This window comes from Sarcophilus harrisii, chromosome 1 (genome assembly GCF_902635505.1).
Source record: "Sarcophilus harrisii chromosome 1, mSarHar1.11, whole genome shotgun sequence".
NCBI lineage: Eukaryota > Metazoa > Chordata > Mammalia > Dasyuromorphia > Dasyuridae > Sarcophilus > Sarcophilus harrisii.
The window spans coordinates 18,999,219-19,021,056 of record NC_045426.1 but is presented as its reverse complement, the minus strand read 5'-3'; the positions used below and the strand labels follow the sequence as shown (position 1 = coordinate 19,021,056).

Below are 21,838 nucleotides of genomic sequence, written 5' to 3'. Positions count from 1 at the left end.
TTTCCTCAGGGTCTTAGACCCTAGGAAATGCCACATTTATCACGGAGAGAGTTATCCCAGCAGCTCCATCCTGCCCCTTAGTGTTTCTCTAAGCCAGGCTGGACTGACCCTTACTCCTCAGACTGTCCTTTGGTCTTCGGCTTTCATCACTGATATAGGGCCTGAATCGGGTTCCATGTGTTCCCTACCAGAACCCACGACGCAGGCCGGCGAGATCAGAGACCGCTCGATTTTACGAGGCTCTGGGTTCTAAAATCCCCCCGGGACCCTTAGGCGCCCATTACCCCTGAACTCTTCCCAGCCAGCGCGGCCCCACCGCCCGGCCAAAGGCGACTCACCGGGGATGTGGTTCCCCATGTACTTGATGTGCATCTCGTGCAGGCCGACCTCGGTGGGCGCGTAGCGAACCGTGACGGTGCCATCTTTGTTGTCGACGATCTCGGGGGCAGCCGTCTTCCCGGAGGGCATGTGCACTTCCCCTGGGGACAACACAGGCAGAAAAGGGGATCAGGGCATGAGCTCCAGTGGTTCCCCTGCCAGGGTGGGCGTCCCAAGCACACGGCACACAGACATACGGCCTGAAAGCTGCCAAGCCCCGTATCGCGAGAAGCTGGCAGCCAAATCCCTCTCCTAGTGCTCCCACAGAGCAGCGAGCGTCTGTGGGAGATTTATTCCCTAAGTGTTACATCAGGCATTATGTAACAACTGACCAGAGACAGCCGGGCTCGAGCAAGGACTCAAAGAAAGCTCCACTCTCAGATCATGATAATAAGGGTGGTAACGACAAGTGGCGTTCTTATAGACTTAAAATGTGGAAAGTAACACACTTCACGGGTGTTAACCTGGGAGGCGGGAGCTGTTCCTATCCCCATTTTCCAGATGAAGAAACTCAGGTAGGTGAACGTGACATCTCTTGCCCAAAGACACACAGCTAGAAAATGTCTCGGGCTCTGGATTTGAACCCGGGTCTTCCTGCCAGGAGCCTTGATGCTTTTAAAAGCAAAAGCCATCCTTGCCACCCTCAATGATAAAAAATTAAACCCAGAGTGGGTTTGGAGGAATGCAGAGCAAAGAGGGGTTCCTGGGCCATCTCTGCAGAGAGGTGATTATGGGAGAACAGCACACGGAGGGTGGCCAAGTCAGCCTGGCCTGGAGGGTCAGGGAGGCTGCCCTGAGCAGGGAGCCAAGGGAGCCCAGGGAGCTCAGAGAGCAACAGGGAGCCAAGGGAGCACCGAGGGTCCGAGAGGCTCCCTGAGCAGGGAGCCAAGGGAGCACCGAGAATCTGAGAGAATGCCCCAAGCAGGGAGCCAAGGGAGCCCAGGGAGCACTAGGGAGTTCAGGGAGCTCAGAGAGCACCAGGGAGCCAAGGGAGCACCGAGAATCTGAGAGAATGCCCCAAGCAGGAAGCCAAGGGAGCCCAGGGAGCACCGAGGGCTCGAGAAACAGGGTGACAGGAGGCAGGGCTGACCAGCTTACTTACCGGTTACTTCTCCCTTCCGTACAGCAAAGGGAATGACCAGGTCAAAGGGCTTAAATCCCAGGCCATTCATGTCACTGACGGGAACGTAGGCTTCTTCCGTCACCTAGAAATAGGAGGGGAGACGGCTCAGGCTGGGGCCAAGCAGGGAGCCCACGGGAAAGCCAGAGGGAGCAGAACAGCTGGTAATTTTGCAAACTGATTACATCGGGCCCGTGCTCTTCAGAGCCGAATTCTGCCCAACTGAGGAACGTGCCGTGGACGGGCTGAGGTTGCAGCGCCCAGGATTTGGAGGCTCAAGTATGTCCAATGGCTGGGACAAGACACTCCCCTTTTGTTTGTAAAATTCCCAGTGCTACCCAAAGGCGGCAGGAAAAAGGGCAGTTTGTGTGGGTCTGGGTCTGTGTGAAGGACCCAAAGGCTCAGCCTGGAAAGGTCTGCCAGGCCCCGGGAGAAGCAGCGAAGAGCTCGATCTCAAGGAGAAACCAGGGCTGCAGGGGCAGGTTCAGCCTGCGCGGGACCCCGAAGTCCCTGTGTGGGACCTGAAGCCCCTGCCCCGCCCCCCCACTTCTTCAGCAGGACCCAACCTTTGATTAATGCGATTAGAAGTGACCAGTGGTACTCATGGGGCGTGGGCCGTGACATTTAGGCTCCATTAGAAAGCAACAAGCACAGATCCCAGGATGATTCTGAACCCTTCTAAAAAGCTACGGATCAACCGGACAGACACGCGGACGCGGAGACCCCCGGGAAGCGTAAGCGACCCCAAGAAGCAGGCCGGAGGCTCTGAAATGAAAAGCGACGTGAGGAGAGGTGGGGAAAGGAGGGAAAGACTGTACCCAAGGACTGTAGCCGGGGGGACATGCATTTACCGGCGCCTCCTTCATTACGGCAACGTCCTCCTCTGTGGCCTGGTTAGTGGCAAATGGAGATTAGTCGGGTACCCAACCCGGGGGGGCTCCCCTTCCCACAGAAAATACCGAAGACCCCCCTAGTGAGAAGAGTGGGTGGGGGCTGGAAATAGTCCCAAGACGGGCCCAACCCGGTTCTCATCTGCCTTTATCTAAGGACCCCATATCTCGTGGACATCGTGTCAGCTTTTAACGGACATGGGTCAGCCTTACACAGAACTGCCCGTTCTCTAGGCCAGTCTCTGAAACTCCCAGGAGCACGGCTTCAAGCTTACTTACTTTACCTTTCTCATGTGACAGGTGAGGAAACAAGTCCCAGAAATTGAAGGGACTTATAGGACTGAGGGATCATGAGTAAAAAGAACACGAAATGAAATCTCAATCTTGCCCGACTCTTCATGACCCCAGGGGGGTTTTCTTGGCAACTCCTTTGCCATTTCCTTCTCCAGCTTTTTTACAGATAGGGAAACTGAGGCAAACGGGGTGAAAGGACTTGCCCAGGGTCATACAAGTAGAATTTTCTGAGGGTGGATTTGAACTCCAATTCAGGCCCCTCCTAGCCAGCCTGAAAGACCCGGGGCACAAGCTGAGCTCCGGGGGTCCCAAGCACAAGCTTGTGTCAGGGCTGAGTGATCGCCGGAGACTTTGCCTCCAAACACGAGCAGCTCTACAGACAGAGACCCTCAGTTCTGGGGGGGATGCTAGCTCCCCTCCCTTAGGATACATTTGGAGAAACTGAGGCAGGTGGTTGACCATGACTGGCAGAGCCTCTGGCCTTTCCGGCACATCCCGCTTCAGGACAGAAGCCAGGGATCACCAAACCTAACCTGAAGATTGGAGCTAAATCATCTGATCTTATGTAAATCCTGCAGTGAGTGAAGGCGTCCTGCTGTCCCCTTACAAAGTACACAAGGGACTTCATGGTGACAACTGTGCTCATCCGCACTCTTCAAGTTCCTCCTAATTTTCTTGGTAGTCATCACCCAAGGGAGTTGAGAGGAGTCAATCCCCATCCTCCTGGGTTCAGTCTCACCTTCTGCGTACTAACTCTGGGCCTCAGTTTCCTGATCTGTAAAATGGGGAAGGGGAGGGAGGCGAGAAGAGCTTGGGCCCTGGCCAGCTCCAGTTCTAAGACCCTAAAATCCTTCTGCTTCAAAAGACGTTCTTCTGAGCAGGAGACGGCAGGGAAGCTTTAGGTACAGCCGATGAACACGGCCTCCAGTCACCGCTTCCTCCTCCTGAGCATTCCCATGTTCACAAAGGTCTCAAATTGTCCCCTGGCTCTTACATAGGCTGCTCCAGCCCCTCCCCACCCCCCCACCCCCCCCAACTCCACGTAGCTGAACCGAATCCAGTCTCTCCAGGTAAAATAACCAGACAAATCCAACTGCCCGAGCCACAATTTCTGAAGGCCCCTCTCACTAAACAGGCTAAGGTCATTATCCGCCAGATCTTTTCTCTGCTGCAGAAAGAACCCACGTCAAATGCAAAGTTATCCTGAGAGGACAAATGCTCATGTAGGGACCCCTTCACCCCCTCACAACAAAACCTGCAGAGCGTTAAAATAACGTCTACGGGGAAAGGAGAGTGTCTGGACCCCAGGGCCCGCCAGCCCGGCACAGAGGGAGCCACAATGGCGGTGTTCAGGGACAGCCCCTCGCCCCAGGGGAGGCAGCCTTACCATGACGGTGAAGGGGCTGTTGGGGATATCCACGCCCCCAAAGCGCACATAGATGACGTAGGTCCCGGGTTTGGCTGCCGTGTAGAAGATGTCGTAGGTCCCATCCTCGTTCTCGATGACCTCGGCTTCCACTTCCGTGCCGTCCGGGGTCAGGATCGTGCAGGTCACCTTGCCTTTCCCCGCAGTCTTAGCATCCACCACAAAGCCAACTTCCTCTCCAGTTTTGACAGTGGGTGCGATCCCAGGACCTAGAAAACAAGCAGGTTTGCAGAAAAGCTAGAGCAGAGCAAGTGAAAGTGCTTCCAAATCCCCAGCATCCCCAGGACAAGGCCACAAGGATGGTTGGGGCCAGACGGTGGAACCCCAAGCTAACGTAGCTGAGAGCACTAGGTGGGAGAAGGAAATTTTATGGGTGCTCCAGTGGACCCCAATGGCAGGGCCAAGATTGGGAATGCAATCTGTCCTTTAAGTGTCTAAGTGGCAGAACAAGGAACTGACTCCTCTGATTCTAAAGGAAGCGTTCCTCCTTGGGGAACAGGAATTAGCGGCTCATGGAACAAACCGGGAAGGCCAGAAGCTCTTAGAAGGCAGGGAGAGTTTCACTGTTCTTAAAATTCCAAAACACGCAGTACACAGCAAGTGTTTAATAAATGCGCGCTGAAATGAATATTTTCTTGGTCACTAAGGACATTTAGGCAAGTTAAAAGGTAGATTCAAACTTGGAAACCATAACAGGCTCCTCTATCTATTGTACCCTCAAGGAGACAGGTTATCAAAAAGGAAAAGATGAGTCCCCGGTTCCCGAATTAGCAGAGAAATGCTCTGCCTTGGGTTCCTGCCCCTCGCATCCATTTTTAAATACTTCCTCTTCACACCCTGAGCTGGACAGCTCAATCCCCGGTGGCAGTCGTCTCCAGGGGACCCCGATTTGTCCCTAACTCTATGAAGAGCCGGAAGCCGCCGCTGCCCCCTCGTCAGCGCCTACAGCGAGGCTGGCGAGGGCCCGTGGGGACCCGCAGCCCGGAACCTCGCTCACCTGTGGCCATGCACTTGCTGGCGTCTCCAGTCGGCGTTGCACGGATGCGGTAAGGAGAAGACGGGATGTTTTCCCCGCCGTACGTGACCCCGATCAGATAGCGGCCCGTCTTGTCTGGGAGGTAGGTCACGGAGTAGGTGCCATCTTTGTTGTCGTGGACGTCGGCCTTTTTGGGCTTTCCTTCTTGGTCCTGCGTGTTTACAATGAACAAAGTCAGTCAAAACTTCCAGGAACCATTCACAGGAAGCATGGCCCTCTCCAGCCCTCAACTGAGGCCTTAAATAAGCTGAGGAAGGATGATTCTGGGGGATTTTTCAGGTCTACTTTATTGCGCAGAGGAGTGAGGATTCCTTTTTCTCTTCTGAAGATGGGCTCAACACAAAGGCAGTAATTACACCATTGGGGATTCGGAGGAACAAGCCGGTCTTAAAAACGGATGGGTCATGCCAACAAGGGAAGGGTGGGGGGGCAAGAACGGCCCAGGCCCCCTCCCCCAGCCCTCTGACTTCCGGAAATTCCCTGCCTCAGTTTCCTCAGCTGTGAAATGAAGGTCCTGGACTGGATGCTCTCAAAGGTTCCCTCTGGGTTTCCAGGACTGGCCGAACGTGAAAGGAAGCCGACAACTTACCGTTATCTGGACAGCGAGGGGCCCAATTCCTGCTTTTTTGGCATCGATTGCAAACTCCACGGGCAAGCTGGCCGGGACCCCATAGGAGCTGAGACCGGGGCCGCTTGCGGTCACTTTGCTAGCGTCATACGTGGGGAGGACCTTGACCTTAAAGGGACTGAACACAGGGGAAGGCGCCAGTCATTCCCCATCATCTCATCTCATTAACGAGCTTTGTTCAATAAAGCAAGTGAGAGGATCAAGACACAGAACGGGGGCTCATGGAAACCGGGACCAGCCACATCAACTTCAATGTCTGCATGTACCCGAACCCGCAGAAGCTGAATGTGTCGGGGGGAAAGAAGGGAGACCAGGATAGAGCCCGGAGCTGGGGGGACACTCAGGGACAGTAGATTGCAGGAAGGCCCTGCAGGGCAGATGGAGGAGGCGAGAGTGGCCAGAAGGGGCAGGGGGAGGGAAGCCCAAGGGAGCAAGAAAACTTGGAATGGAGACCGCCAGAGCAAGAGCTGAGGGGTAGAGAGCTGGAAGAGGCTGCGAAGTTTGGCAGCAACGAGATCACTGGGCCCCCATGGCTTCATGGGAAAGGTCCTGCTTCAGAGGGTTACAACGTGTGAGTGGGGAGGACACGGAGGCACTCAAGAGAAAGAGAGAAAGGGAAAGGGGAAAGAGAGAGCCGGGGGAAAGCTGGCAGCCCTGCCCTGTCATCTCCCAAGAAAGGGGCTGGTTTCCTGGGGTTTTTCCAGCCAGGGGGCACCTGGGGACTCTGATACTCTCCTTCCCTGCTCCACAAACTCAGACACTCATTTCTCCTGTGATTTGGCACCAAACCAGCCCATCTCTCCGCACTCCGTGCATCTGCACCAGCTGCCCCCATGCAAAGGAGGCCCTTCCTCTACCTCCACGGTTTCCAGACTCACCTCAAATCCCACCTTGTGAAGGAAGCCCTTCCCGGGCTTCTTCTGCCTCCTTCCCCCACCCCAGGTGCTTCCCCTGGGGGGATTGTCCACCTGTTTCCCCCACATATTCCTCAGTCACATGGAGAATTATTCACTTGTGCCCCCCATTTGGCTCTGAGGTCCCGGCAGGCTGGGAGGACAGAGGCTGCGCTTACCTGTGGGGGACGTCCTCATCGGCGTACTTGACAGACAGCATGTACGGGCCTTCCTGCGAGGGGGTGTAGGTGACGGTGTGAGTGCCATCGCCGTTGTCCGTCACAGTCACCGGTTCCACCAGGCCTAGGGAACAGACGGGACAGCTCTGAAAAGGCAGCGCCAAGTGGCTTCCCAGCGGGAACCAGCGCCCTCCCAGCACCCCCAGGGCGGCCCTCTGGGCGTCCAGGGCCTCCTGAGGCACAGGTGTGGCCCCCAGGGCCTCAGCAGAAAGGGGCTCCCTCCCTGTGCTGCTGGGGGAGGGGGCACTCAATTCCCAGTCTCTCCTGGAGGACCCTTAATGAGACAGCTTTGGCTCGTGGGGCTCCCCAGTTAATGCCATCATGCAGCTACCAGTGGGTTAGTGTCCCCGGCACGTGCTGACTGTGAGGCTCAAGGAGGCAAAGTCTCCCAAAGTATCAAGAGACAGCGCCCGGCGCTGCCATTGGGGGTGGAGGGAAGCTCTGAGGAGACCACGACTGGGCCGGGGCACGGAGGGGGGGGGAGTTCAAGGGGCAGAGAAGCTTCTGATCACATGCAGCTTAAACCAAGGGAGCAAAGGACTCTCTAAAGCAGACATGCTGGCAAAGCAGCCATTAAGACAAGGCAGCCATCATGTCAAGGCAGTCATCGAGACAAGGCAGCCGTTCTGGCAAAGCAGTCATTGTGGCAAAGCAGTCATTGTGGCAAGGCGGCCATGCTGGCAAAGCAGCGGTCCTGGCAAGGCGGCCATCCACGGCGCTGCAGGGAGCCACGATGTTTCAGAAAACGGTACTGCCCCCCCCCCCCCAGCTCCCCAAAGCTCCCCCAGGGCAGTTGCTATGAGTTGGGCAAAGCTGAGGCGACGAGCGGAAGGAAGCTGGACATACAGATAGACGAGCGACATGCAAGGTGTGATTGTAGCAGCCAATGTGAAACTGCAAACCTGTCTCATTAAAGTCACCCTGCTGGTCATCTCTAAAGAAATCTGACAAGGCCTTCAATGGGCTGCGCCGGGCCTGGGAGTCCACCTCGTCCGCTGGAATTAAAAAGCCATTACTTGGGGGCACTGGGATCCCCGGGACAGTGTCCCCGCTCCCCTTCCTCAGCAAGGGTGATTCAGCAGAATGGGCCCATTCGTCTGGACCACTCTCTCTTCAGGGGTCGGTAACCCCTGGGGGGCGCAGCTGCCCAAGAGGGAGCCGGTGACCGAGGGGGTGGAAGCCTCTTCTCTAACGAGGGCCGCCGTGCCCAGGGGACCAAAGAGCCATCAGGAGATAAACATCCGGAACTCAAGAGCAGGAGCGGCTCGAGGGGCTGGAAGAAGTTTGCTCAGAGCAAAATGAGCAGAACCAGGAATACACTGTACACAGAACAGCAAGAAGGTGGGATGACCAACTGAGGAAGGCTTTGTTCTCAGTGGCTCAGTGTTCCCAATTATTACAAAAACAGCAAAAAGCTGGGATGAACAGCTAGGAAAGGCTTGGTTCTTTTCTCAGAGGGTCAGTGATCCAAAGCAATAACAATAAACTTTGGACAGAAAATGCCATCTGCAGCCAGAAAAAGAACTAAGGAGACTAAATGTAAATTGACACATAGGCTGTTCACTTCTTTTTTCTGGTTTTTATCTCTCCCGTGGTTTTTCCCTTTTGCTCTGATTTTTCTCTCCCGACAAGATTCATGAAGCAATGGGTGTTGATAAATAAATCAATAAATAAATTTTTAAAAAAGGAAGAAGTTGGCTCAGAATAAGACTTTGCAGTGCATACACACAAGAGGAGCCACTTCGGGCTGCTCGCTTTTTCTATTCCAAATGTTCGGTTTAGAGAACCCTGTCTTAGGCCGTTTCTCAAATCTAGATGTGGACAACTGTGCCAGTTAACAGAAAGACACTTTTCTGAGCTCCCTAAAAGAGGCTTGTTTAGAGAAAAGGGAATGGGACCAGTCTTCTTCACAATGAAGATCGGCACCTTCTGGAGTTAAAAAGTCAAGTCAGTGCTCAGGACACCACAGCCTCTGGAGGAAACAGAGGCTGGATCGGGACCCAGGACTCCTGGACTCTATGGAGCCCATCATAGTCCATCATCCCAGATCCAGACTGAGTGTGAAACATCTACTCCGGCCTCAAGGTCCGAGAACTTTCAGTCCAGTCACATGAAAGGACCGATTCCGAGCCCGTTTCCACAAAATATTCCTTCCCTCCAGCAGCAAAAGGAACACGTGTGGCTAATGGCAAGACCAGACGAGTTCTGGGAGAAAGCACCATGAGCAGTCATCCCACAGGCAGCCCTCAGGAACCCACAAAAAGGAAAAGAACTAAAGAAAGTGACCAAAATCGACTCCAAACAAGATGGAAGAGCAATGCCTTTTGGTCCCAGGCTTCCTTTGTCTCAGACCCTGAGAGAAAATCTCAGTGGCCCCAGAAATCTCAACAGGAGAAAAGTATGGGCTGAAGAAGATTAAGACTTCTTGAGATTTGAGTTTAACTGGACAAGCCATAGAAAATGCATCTCTTGTAAGTAAGATGTAATACATTTTGGGAGGAGAGGGGAGGGCCCAGAATTGTGGTATGTGGGGAAGGGAACACCCATTGAATAAATTCCCTTGGACAATAAGACATAGGCATCCTATAATCTTATCTAGAGAAGTGAGGAGGTCAGCAGCCTTCCCAAGGAGAAGCCGGGCCCACCCTCTCCCTCCCCTACTCTTACTCACCTCTGGGGCCCAGGACCAGGACTTCCAGGGGAGCCAGACCAGCCTGACTGGTGTCCACAGTGAAGGACTGTGGGACTTTAGCTCTGACTCCTGCCCCCAGGCCAGGGCCTGCAAGCTTGACCTTACTGGGGTCTATGACATCTTTCACAGGGATCCTGAATGGGCTGCCTGTAAGAAAACAAAATAAAACCCACAAGATTACAACAAGCTGGAAGCCATGAGCTTTGGATTACAAATCCCGTCACACCCATCTTGGAATCCCTGGGGTCAACCTCTTCCACCTATTTTTTTGTACACAAGCATCTTGTGAGGTCTCTAGGCCTTCAAATCTCACTGTGGGCTAAAGCCTGCATGGGAAGCAGGGAATCTGGGACAAACAGCCCTTCTTCCCCATGGCTCTTCCCACATCTTCTCTGTTCTTTGAGAGCCCCCTACCCCACTAGACCCCCCACAACTGGTGAGGGAACATGAGAGTCTTCCTGTAGAAACAGTTGCGTTTGTTTGTTTCTTTCCTTTTATAATAGCTCTCTGTTGTTAAAACAATAGAAGAGACCTTCTCTTTTTTGTTTCCTCCCTTTTGGAGGATGGATCTGCAGTTAAGGCGAATCAATAAATTATTAACTCCTCAACTTCTTATTTTTTTAATAATAGATTTTTATTTTCAAAATACGTGCAAAGATAGTTTTCAGTATTCACCCTGGCAAAACCTTGTGTCCAAATTTATGACTTGTTAGGCCATCTATGGGAAAGAGCTCCACCACGAAGAGATGCATTAAGGAACCCAAAATCCAGCCTCTTCCCAAAGGGAGGTCACGGCTCACGGCTCAATTTAGGAAGGAAACCCCAGCCTTGGCTGCCTGTCAATCCAGGCCCGAGTTCCATCCGATAAAGCTAAACTATAGTTAACTGCCATTGGAGCCGGGTCTGTTTACTCCACAGCCAAACATGTTTAAAACTGAGACTCCGCAGGGTAAACAGCAGAGACCTCTCAAGTAGGGAGTGTCTGGAAGTGGCTGAGGACAGAGACATCTGCCTTCTCTCTCAGGGAGATGCACAGGAATGAATGATGGCTTAAAGGCAACCCACTCGGGCAGGGGGTTCAGAGAAGCCCCTCGGAGCCTCATTCAGACACCTGAGCGGGAGAGACATGCTAACATCTGCCCTTGGGGAGCTCATGGCCCTCTTCTAGAGAACCTGATCCCAAACAGAGCTTCTCTGCGAGCTTGGGATGGACACCGACAACCTGATCCCAAACAGAGCTTCTCTGCGAGCTTGGCATGGACACCGACCAAGCAGCAACCGGGGATGGGACAGGATGTCCAGCATTCACATCCCAGCCTTGCCGCCTGCCAGCTGGGTCCAAGCCAGCGTCAGCTACAAATGCGGAGGGGCACACAGCGGGTCCCTTCCCCTGCAGGACCTGCCCAGCTGAGCCACCGCCCCACAGCCCACTGACTTACCCATCCCACAATTCCCGGGGCTACCAGTGTGATAAAAACCTCCAAGTTAAAGCTAAGGATTTCCTACTCTTTAAGGAGAGATCTAAGGGGATCAATGCAGGGGCACTGAACATGCAGGAAGACCAACTTCCAATCCAGCCTCAGACACTTCCTAACGGGGTGACCCTGGGGTACTTCTGTCTGCCTCAGTTACCTCATCTGGAAAAATGGGAATAAAAACACCGCTGTAAGGGTCAAAGCTTTGTAAATCTTAAGAAACGACACAAACGCTACCTCCCGTTGTTATCATTATTAATATTATTACTACCAAGGGAGCCTCATCCACTCCCAAGATTTCCATCATCTCTAAGCAGAGATGGACCCATACACCCAGTGCTAGTTTCTGCTGAGTGCCGATCCAGCCTCTCCAACATACAGTCGACATTTTTAATTGCATGTCCACCCCGTCGCTATTCCAAATGAATTATTTTTCTCCCCAAATCATCCCATCTTCCAACGTTACCTACTAATGCCAAGGCTGACGCCATCCTGCTATTCACTCCCCCCAGGTCCTTCATTGAGCCCCACTCTCTCACTCCACAAAGCCAATCCATCACCTAATCTTGTCCCTCCCTACCTCCCGTCTCTGCCTCCCCCCTTCCCTCTCTCTCTTAGTACCACTACAGTTACCATCTCACTTCTGGTCCTTAACTATCTATCACCCAGATTATTCCCTTCTGCTGCGTCTCGTGGCCTCAAACTTCTTAGTTCAATTCGTTTTCTACTCAGCTTTCTGAAATGCAAGTTTGACTCTGTCACCCGATCCTCATTCATTAAATCCTACTGATTACCAATAAGATTACGTGTGTGTGGTTAAATATATATGCATAAATAAATATATACATACATACATACATGCATGCATGCATAAATAAATATATATTATATATATACATACATACACATATACACACATACACACACGCACACATAAATATAAAATCTTGGTTTGGCACTTCAATCCCTTTCCAGCCAGATGCCACTTAATTTTCTAGATCTCTCTCTCTCGGCTTCTTGGACAAATTAAAACAAGAGACCACAGCGCTACAGATTTAGGGACAGTTAAGGGCCCTCAGGGCCACTGATTTCAATCTCCCCATTTTACAGATGAGGGAAATGAGGTTCAGAAGTAAGGACACTTGCCCAAAGTGACATAACTCATAAGAGTTCTGAGATGAAATTTGAACCGTGACTCCCAGCCCAATGTTCTGTCGGGTGCCAGGGCTTTCCCTGGGTGTTCTTGAATAGTTCCTCCAGTGGGATTTCCATGGCTGGTCAGTGTGACTGGACATTGCCTTAATCCTTAAACCAAGAGTTGTCTCTGCTACCAAAAAGAACCTTGATTTCCTCAGATAAATTGATAAGGAGGTAACAATGTAGGCACTAGCAATCAGAGTAACAAAGAGAGATCACACCCTCACCTAAATCTCAAAGGCAAAAGTCAGGCGGCCCCCCCAAACACCTGAAAAACTGGTTTATTCCCAAGCCAAACGAAACACAATTTGGGACAAAGCAAGACGATGCTCTTCCCTCAGGAACAGACATTGCTAAAGAGTCGGCTGGGGTTTTCAAAGAGCCCAAAGTTTAATTTTCGTAAAAGAAAATTTATATTTGGACTTTGACTTTAAAACGTATTTGGCTTGATTTCATCTTCAACAATTCAGGCTTAAGAATCATCCCAGTGCACCCTGGGATGGAGAAGAATGGGCAAGACGGCAAGAACAGAGATGGGGAAGCTACTAAAGATACATTCAGAGGTGAAGAGAACCAGGGAAGTCCACCCACCCCATCAGTGAGGGAGTCTTTTCTTCCCCTACCTTCCACCATCCACAAAAATCTGACAAAATCTGTTACAAAACTGAGAGGGAGACACCCAAGAAGAACCAACCATCTTGTGGGGAGCCTAGTGCCAGATGTCAGCTATTGAAACACCTGCTTAGGTTTGCTTTCAAATCACACTTACTCTGACCTTCTCCCCAGTGTTCTCAGTGAGATAATAATCTAATTAATTAAAACTCTTAGGATCTTTCTCAGGTCCTGGAAATCTCTGAACTCGGGACGTTGGTTAACTGTGTCTAAACTGGAATCCTCCTCAATGATACCAAGGGGAAGCAGAGAATCAGAGGAAAGGACCCACCCCCAGCCCAACAAACAATCCCAGAACAGGAATCTACTAAACCTCCAAGGACAGACGACTAGCTCCCTAGAGACCCAGCTGTATGGTACGTCCCAGAGACTTGTGAGAGAAGCAGGCAAAAATAAATAAAAATAAAACTTTTTTAAAGCATTTACAATGGTGCTTCCGCGTTTCTTTGAACTCAAGGCTTTGCTAAACAAAAAGCATCTGCTTTATACTGTGAACAAAGAAAAAAATTGGACATACATTCCAAGTCTACTCTAGAGCTGGCTCTCAGGAAATGTCCCAGCCTCGTTTCCGTAGTTCAGACATGGGGGACTTTGGATGAAACGGTGAATGTTTTACACACATACACACACACACACACACACACACACCCCTCTGGTGATCAGTGGTCTTAACTGTTTGCTCTGTTCCAACACGGTCAGCAGAAGGAAGATCAAGTGACAGAATATTCAGAAATAATCAATACCAAAAATTAATAAAGTTGCGACTTCCCGAACCGTTTCTCCGAGTTCCCCTCAACTCAGAAGCGCCAACAATTGCACTTCAGAACAGCATCTTACCAGGCACATGCTCGTTTCCGTACGTAATATTGACATCATAATCTCCCGGCACAAAAGGGATGTACTCCGCGCTACAGCTGCCATCTTTGTTATCCTTGCAACTGATCTTCGACTCGGAGGGTCCTTCCACCGTGATCCCCAGGCCCCCGATTCCTGCCCCTCTGAAAGGGGGGAGGAGTAAAGAGAAAAGTCAGAACTTGGTCCAAAGGGTGCAGCTTTTCCTGGGATCACCCCCACTTTCTCTGCCAACCCCAGAGACCCCAAGCCTCTAATGCCTGGATATTACTGTGCCCCCTCCCTCCTTTCCAAGGCTGCCAGTCCCATCCTAGGCAGGATTTATATTCAATGTCAGGCTATTTTCCTCGAGGCTAAAGCAGATGTTTTCTCCTGATGTTCCCAATAATGAGACCGCTGACCCCCCTCACTCTTTGGGCTCACATCCTGTTTTTGAGACCCCATCACTGCGGACTTCCTGGGTTCCCCTACCTGGTAACCACAGTGAAGGGATTGGGTTTGTGGGTAAAGCCTTCCTTCAGCCCAGGGCCTTGGGCTTGCACTCGCGATGGATGGCAGCCCTCGGTGACGGCCACCTGGAAGGGGCTATTGGGCACAGGCACATCGTCATATGTCACTTCCACTGTGTGGAAACCTATTTTAAAAACACGCAGAGAGATCAAATTTGGTCCTGAGAAAGCTGCGACAGATCTGTGGCTCCCTTCTTAGCCGAGGTAGAAGCAAAGGTTTGGGGGAGACTAGCGGTGTGGGGTCCGCTGCATTCTGTCACGTTCGATTGACACGCTGATATGCATTCAAAAAATTTTGTTGTTGTTAAGCTAGCTAACCTACAATGGTAGGAGGAGTTCCCTAGAGCAAGAGAATCAGAATCTCCTTCCCTATCAGGCATGGTTCTCTGGGTTGGGGATGGAGAAAGAACATATTCAGAAATGATAATTGTTGTAAAATAGTCTCTTTCCCTCTCAGGCATGGTTCTCTGGGTAAGGGATGGGGGGAAAGAACATATTCAGAAAAGAAAATTGTTAAAAATGTCAATTTTTTTTAGAAAAAGAATATCTCCAATTAAGCCTATTGGGAAGCATCCAGGGTCAACACTGAGTGGTAAATGGAATAATGGCAGACCTGGATTTAAATCCTAATCCTGATGTTTACTAGCTGAATAAAGATGGCCCAGGCACAGCTCTCCAGACGGTTTCCTCCTCAGCACTGACTGCCTCACAGAGTAGTTATGACAGGAGATCCAACAGATAAAGCTTTTGGAAGGGCTAAAATTCAGAAGGCAGCACGTGCACGTCAGGGAAAGCCAGCTCACCTTTCTCAAACGGGGTGAACTCCACCTCGTAGGTGCCGTCGGCGTTGTCCTTGAGGAGGTAGTCCGTGAAGGCCCCGGAGGGGTTGGCAATGCTGGCTTTGACGTGCTCTCCCCCGACCTTGGTCAGCGGGCGGGAGTCCACAGTGAAGCTGGTCGTGGCTTCCCGGAACACATCTGCAGAACAAGCGGGAAGCGGTCAGGGCAGCGCCCGGGCCCAGAGGCAGCCCACCCGACGGCCATGGGAGAGCAGGCCCGGCGCCCATTCTCAGGTGTGACCTAGGGCCTCGCCCCGAGCCGCAGGCTCACGCGCCTTCTTGGGGTCCCAGACCAGGGCTCCTGCCTTCTTTGACACACACAACCCTTTCTGTCCACAAAATTTTTATGTGACCCCAGGCTTATGGGTATATGGAGCGGGTATACAAATCCAACCTTTCCTGATAACGAATTTCGCAACCTCCATATCAAGATCCCATATGGGGTCGCAAACCCCAGTTTAAGGAGCTTTATTCTGGGCAACTCCTGGAGCCTGGAGCTGCAGGGGAGGGGTTTCCACACTGGGGAGTGCCTCGGGGCAATGAAATCAGCCCCAGCTCCCATTCCTATGGAACCTAACTAAAGGTTCCCAAGCTCAGCATCACTAACCAACCAGTTTTTAATCCCTGATCCAGAACAAATCCCAGTGATTGCTGCTGAAAGCCAGGCGATGTTTTGACTGGGAAACCAGGTTTTTTTAACCCTCCCTGATCCAGAACAAATCCCAGTGATTGCTGCTGAAAGCCAGGCGATGTTTTGACTGGGAAACCAGGTTTTTTTAACCCTACCTCTTAGACCCTGAAGAGTCGGGTCCAAGTTTAGGGGACAGCCCCTTGGGCGCGCAGGCTCCCGCAGGAGCAAGTTCCAACGGGGCAGCACCTTACCTTTCCCTTCGATGCCAGGGCCATAGACCTTGATCTTGCTCGTGTCCACGGCGGGCTCCACCTTGACCCGGGCAGGGAATCCTGGCACTTGCTCTCCGCCGTAATTCAGGCTCAGCGTGTACATGCCCGCAGCCAGGGGCACATAGGTCACGGCGTAAGTGCCGTCCTTGTTATTCTGGATGTGGACGTCCGCTCTGACCCCATCGTCGGACACGGCCTCCATGCCCAGGACCCCGCGGCCGGCCTCCGAACAGTCCACGGTCAGGACGCCGGCCTCCCCCACTTTCCCGTGCTCGAGGCCGGGGCCGCTGGCCACCACTTTGGAGGCATCGAAGGGCATCTCGATGTCGGCTTTGAACGGAGAGCCGGGAATGTGGACCTCTTCAAAGAGGATGTTGACAAAGTACTCGCCAGGTTTGGTCGGCAGGTAAGAGACTGAGCAGGTGCCGTCGCCATTGTCGGAGCACTCGATTTTGGCTTCACACGGGCCTTCAACCGTCAGGCCCAGGCCCCCGGTACCGGCTCCTTTGGTGTCTATGGTGAACTCGGCAGGCTTTCCCACAAACCCGGCTTCCAGGCCGGGGCCATGGGCTTTCACCTACAAGGGGGGAAAGGAGATTAGTCTGGGCCAGTGTTGCATCCACACCCTCGAAGCGCCAGCTCCGACATCCGGCTTCCCGGATTTGTGGGCTCGAGCACACGGAAAAGATCGGGTTTTATGGGAGAGGCAAAGAAAAACACCATAAATCAGCGTCCGGGAGCTGGAATGAAGAGAAGGGAAGAAACCTCATTGTACCATCAACATCCAAATGGCTACAAACCCAGAGGGAGGGCTTGGCCATCAACACGGCAGCCAGATCTTTTCCCACAGCATCCCCCTGATATCTCCTCCATTCCTCTTTACGTGACTTACAGGCCTCAGGGCCCATTACACTGAAGTGAGGGCATCCAGGGAGAGAGCAGTGGGTGCAGCCAATCTGACAAAACACTATTTCAAGGCTAGATCTTTGCATAATCAACAGACCAACTCCCTACTGGGGAAAAAGGGGGCAAGCTTTATATGAAATGTCACGTACATTTGCTTTGAAATAATCCATATTTTTCAAAGGTTATTTTAGTGCATAAAATGGTACTACTGCTTAGTTACACTATCTTCCACTTGTCCAATCATTCCTGTTAATTTTCTTATTTAAAATCAGAATCTGAGAATCTTCCTTTTGTTCATTTTTCATTTGCAATTAAAGAATTAAATTGGGGGGCAGTGAAGTGGCAGAGTGGACAGTGCACCAGCCCTAAAGTCAGGAGGACCCGAGTTCAAATGTGTTTTCAGACACTTAGGATTTCCTAGCTGTGTGACCTGGGCAAGTCACTTAACCCCAATTGCCTCAAAAAAAATTTTTTTAATTAGAATTTAGAGAATTAAATTAAATTAATTTTAATTAAACTCTGGAGTGGGAAAAGGGACTCAGTCAGTGATCTTATAACTCGTATTTGATAAAAAGTTGTTTACATGACAAAAGTCTTACTACATTTTCTTTACACTCCTAATGTTTTTTATTTTATTTATATCATAATATTACCCTGCAGCAATTTATTTAACCAAAATCCTTACTACTGGACATTTAGGCTGCTTTGAATTTTTTTTCTTTGCAATCACAAATAATTCTGCCATAAACATCTCTTTTTTAAAAAAATAAAAAAACTTCTATTAGCCATAACAAGAATATATCATTCCCAATAATGTAAACATCTGGTCAAAGAAAGAGATGCTATTTTTGTAATTTTTGCTGCTATCTAGGATGATTTCCATTGAAGAGGTCTTGTCAAGGTTTTCCCACAGATTTGCTTTTTCTAGTCCTCTGCAACACATGTTGACACCATCTACATGATGTCTTTTTTGTTTCTGGCTCAATGTAGAATGCCAGTACCCCCTTAAAATGTAACAAGAATGGAGGCTTGGCAAAGACAGAAAAAAAATTGGGAATAATCAATGTCGGAGGGGTTGTGTCTGAGACCAGTAAATTGATACATGATTGGGGGAGCTATATTTCAGTCCAAACATTCCAGAAAGCATCTTGGAATTGTGCTTTCTTTCTTTCTTTTTTTTTTTTAAAGTCAGTCTTATCATTAAAATATAGTACTTTTGTTGAGAATTCATCTGTCAAGAATTTTCTTTCATGGGGCAGCTGGGTGGCTCAGTGAATAGAACAGCAGCCCTGAAGTCAGGAGGATCTGAGTTCAAATCTAGCCTCAGACACTTAACACTTCCTGGCTGTGTGATCCTGGACAAGTCACTTAACCCCAATTGTCTCAGAAATAAAAAATTTCTTTCATTACTTCTCAGAATCTAATTACAAATTTCTGTTGATAAATCATGAAGTTCTTAATTCTTTGCGTGTTATGGATTCTATGGTTTTTTTTTCTTTGCTGTGACTAAGAAAACGGATGATAGAAAACTGCAAGGTACTTTTTTTCTTGACACCTGGAGGATTTTTGTCATTGTAATGCTGAAGTTTAACCCCTTTGTGCCTTGAAGATCAAGAAGTGCGATTTTTCTGTGGGCTCCTCCCTTCCAGCATTGACTGATCATATCTGCTTGCAAATGTTGGGTTTTTAACACCTATATAATTAGGCCCTTGAATAGTGTCTGATTTTTTTCTTCTTCTCCCTTATTGGCTCAGGATTCTGATTAATCTATGGCTTGTACGTCTCACTCTGTACTCAATCTCACACTTTGGTACTAATAGGTACAAACTTTTAAGTCAGATTACATCCAGGGCTTTTACTTCAATCTCATTTCTGTTATTTACCAAGCCTTGATTGTCTTCTCTTATGGCTATTTGCCACATTCATAACTTAAGATATTTCTATGTATTTGAAATATTTCTTCGAATTTTCTCTAATTTACTTTAACCAATTCTCTTTTTGTAAAATATTAACTCAATTTTCAAGGTCATAATTTTTATAATTTATTCTGTATCTTGTTAAGGACATCAAAGCATGGTAGAGAGAAGGTAGAGAGACAGAATGATCAGATCAGATTTAAATCCTTCCTCAGATGCACACTGACCACGTGACCCTCTGTTAGCATTTTGGAGGCTCAGAAAAAAGGTGGTTAACATACAGATGCCTTTCTCACACTCGCCTTCCTCTCATGCCCCAGGAATTCTCTAAGACTAGAAGCAGCAAGACCTGTGCTGCTGGGCATCGGTATTAGCAGAGGGAATTTCCTCACTGGGAACTCCAAGCAACAATAAGATCGGAGATCAGCACTGTATGTAAATCCTCCTAGATCTAACTTATTTCTTCCAACAACTGAAACTCTGATATTGCAACATCCATTTCTCAAAAAAGTTTCTGCTGAATATGAAGTTTTTACATTCTATTTCTGGTCATTTTTTTCATTCAGAGTCAACAGTGGTAGAGGAATGGTGACCTTGGCAGTAGGGGCAGAACAGGGATGTAAAGTGCAATTTCCTACAGGACCACGGGAACTCTGCCCTAGGAACAGGCTGGACTTAGGAGAGCCACAGAGATGGATGGTCATCCCAATGGGGGCCAGAAGCCAGAGAGGTACATAGCCAGCCCCCGTGGCTGGCTTCCCAGCCAGGGTTACACTGGGTAGGTGCTCATTCCTGGGGTGCTGGAGGCTGGCGCAGCAGCTGGTCAAACAGCAGAGGTTGAAGGGCACATCAGGCCAAAAAGCCAATCCTGCCTCAGACAATCTACTTTCTGTGTAATCTCTCTGAATCTCACGTTTCCTATGTCTAAAACTGGCTAACAATGGCTTCTATCTCACAGAGCTGACCCCCTGGGCCGACCATTTATTGCTGTTATTCAGTTGTCTGAGTCCCATTTGATGCCTTGAGATTCCATTCGGGGTTGCTGGATACAGGGGTTCCCGCCATTTCCTTCGCCAGCTCATTTTATAGGTGAGAAAGGACCCCAGAGCTAGTGCTAGAAGCCAGACTTGAACTCACGAAGATGACGCTTAGCCCAGGGCTCTATCTCCTGCACCCCCTGGTGTTATGTCTGTCCCGGAGGTGCTGCTCAGGCCAGGCTGATGGAGGAAGGGCACGGGAGGGCGCTGGCAGCTCACGGATGGGATGGGGGCTGGACCCCCAGGGCAGGGATGCCCAGGGAATGCCATGGGAGCTGAGGGCGGCAGGCTCTGTCTGCAGCGACTGCCACGATTGAATGTCTCCCCCTGGTCCCCCTCCACAACTTCCTCTTGTCCTTTTCTATGTGTGTGTGGGGTGGGGGGGGGCAAGGAAGCACAGCCTCCCTATCTTTGGGGGGACTGGGATATAAAGGTGGTCGGTCCCTCTCTGACCCAAGAAGCCATTTGGCTTTTCAGGGTCTCCAAAGTCAACCTTCCCATGTGGTCACCAACAACAGAGAAGAGCAACAGTAGGAAATCCTCTGAACACAAGTCCAAGTTCTAGACTCTCAGAGGTAAGGAAACAGGACCCGGGAAGAGGGAGGGAACAATGTTACCTTTGTGGGGTCCGGGGGCAGCGAGGCTTCCACAGTGAAGGGGCTGCCTGGAATGGGGTTCCCATCGTAGCTCACGTCAACAGCGTACAAGCCCTCCTCCTTGGGGATGTACTTGGCGGTGCTGCAGTCCTTGCCTGGCACGGAGGCCACGAGGCACGGGACCACCTGCCGCGCAGGGCTTAAAATGGTCACGTCCAACTTGCCCTGCCCCCCAGCGCCTTTGGTGTCAACCACAAACTCCTGGTCTTTGCCAACCTCCACTCCTAGAAGGGGAGAAGCAGGACGGTGAAGGGAAGGCCGCAGAGACATGGCCAGAGTGACGTTCTGGGGGACAAAGGGAAGCCCTTGTGGTGGTCGGGGCTGGAGCACGATGGGAGATCTGGGATGGAGACCCTCTCCATGCAGAAGCATCCCAACATACGGGGTGCCTAAGCCTGGGGGTCATGGAACAGGCAGGTGGGGGTCAGAACCAGGATTTACTGGTTCAAGGACAGATTCCCTGTTCTCTGCACCAGGCTGTCTCTGACAGAATGTAGTTACAAATAGGCAAAGGAGAAATCTCAGAGGAAACTCCAGGGGCGTCCATCCCTTTCACCCTGCTTAGTGGGGACCCCAGCCTGTCCTTTTCTGGAGGGAAGGGATCTAGACCCATAAGTACCCATACAAGAAACTCCCCCACGAAGCTCCCTGACCACGCCACGCGCCTCAACGCAGGTCACAGAACATGATTCTGTGTCCCGTATCCACCTGAGGACCGTCTACACCGGTCCACATCTTGCATCTCCTCAGGACTCCATGAATGCAGTTTTTACTTCCTAAGAACCTCTGATTTCCCCTAGGATGTACCCCGGGAACCCTCTCTTAACCCAAGTGCATCCTGATCCCCCCCGGGGACCACCAGATCTTTCCTTAATTATGTAGACTTTGTTTTCCCTTCGATAAAAAGCAAATTCCTTGAGGCAGAGCACACAGCAAGTGCCTAATAAGGGAACTGAGGCTTGAGGAGTGGGCCTGAGAGGTTATGGCTGATGAGTCCTGGGGCCAGGCCAGGCCCCAGAGGCCTTCTAAGGCCCAAACAGCCTCCCGGTCCAGCTGGTGGGGGAGGAAAGTATGTATAAAGCTCTAGCTGGGAGTCCAAGAGACCCGTGTTCAAATCCCACTTCAGCCCCAGCTTCACTTCTCTAGGTCTCAGATTTGTCATGAGCACGCAGCTCATAAAAGCAGAAGGCACTGAAAGCTCCCTCGGCATGTCGGGATCCTCACGTAATTGGGGCTGCTGCTTCCTGACTGCGACGCAAGGGCCCCCTCGCCCACTGAGCC

General features: G+C 50.8%; 1 protein-coding gene across 6 annotated transcripts in view; it reads right to left on the bottom strand.

Annotated features, from left to right (window-relative positions):
- FLNB (filamin B) overlaps positions 1 to 21,838 on the bottom strand; it is a 131,020-nt gene that overhangs the window by 23,428 nt on the left and 85,754 nt on the right. The window contains exons 20-33 of one of the 6 annotated variants that reach the window (XM_031953181.1): positions 20,519 to 20,781; positions 16,022 to 16,619; positions 15,105 to 15,278; positions 14,264 to 14,426; positions 13,778 to 13,938; positions 9,576 to 9,743; positions 7,807 to 7,899; positions 6,845 to 6,968; positions 5,734 to 5,890; positions 5,106 to 5,295; positions 4,070 to 4,317; positions 2,317 to 2,388; positions 1,481 to 1,583; positions 339 to 479 (exon numbers count right to left, since the gene is read on the bottom strand). In XM_031953181.1, the coding sequence (XP_031809041.1) occupies positions 339 to 479; positions 1,481 to 1,583; positions 2,317 to 2,388; positions 4,070 to 4,317; positions 5,106 to 5,295; positions 5,734 to 5,890; positions 6,845 to 6,968; positions 7,807 to 7,899; positions 9,576 to 9,743; positions 13,778 to 13,938; positions 14,264 to 14,426; positions 15,105 to 15,278; positions 16,022 to 16,619; positions 20,519 to 20,781 (2,655 nt within the window). The remainder of the gene's footprint in view (positions 1 to 338; positions 480 to 1,480; positions 1,584 to 2,316; positions 2,389 to 4,069; positions 4,318 to 5,105; positions 5,296 to 5,733; positions 5,891 to 6,844; positions 6,969 to 7,806; positions 7,900 to 9,575; positions 9,744 to 13,777; positions 13,939 to 14,263; positions 14,427 to 15,104; positions 15,279 to 16,021; positions 16,620 to 20,518; positions 20,782 to 21,838) is intronic. The other 5 variants (XM_031953191.1, XM_031953198.1, XM_031953219.1 and 2 more) reach the window with 5 other exon arrangements.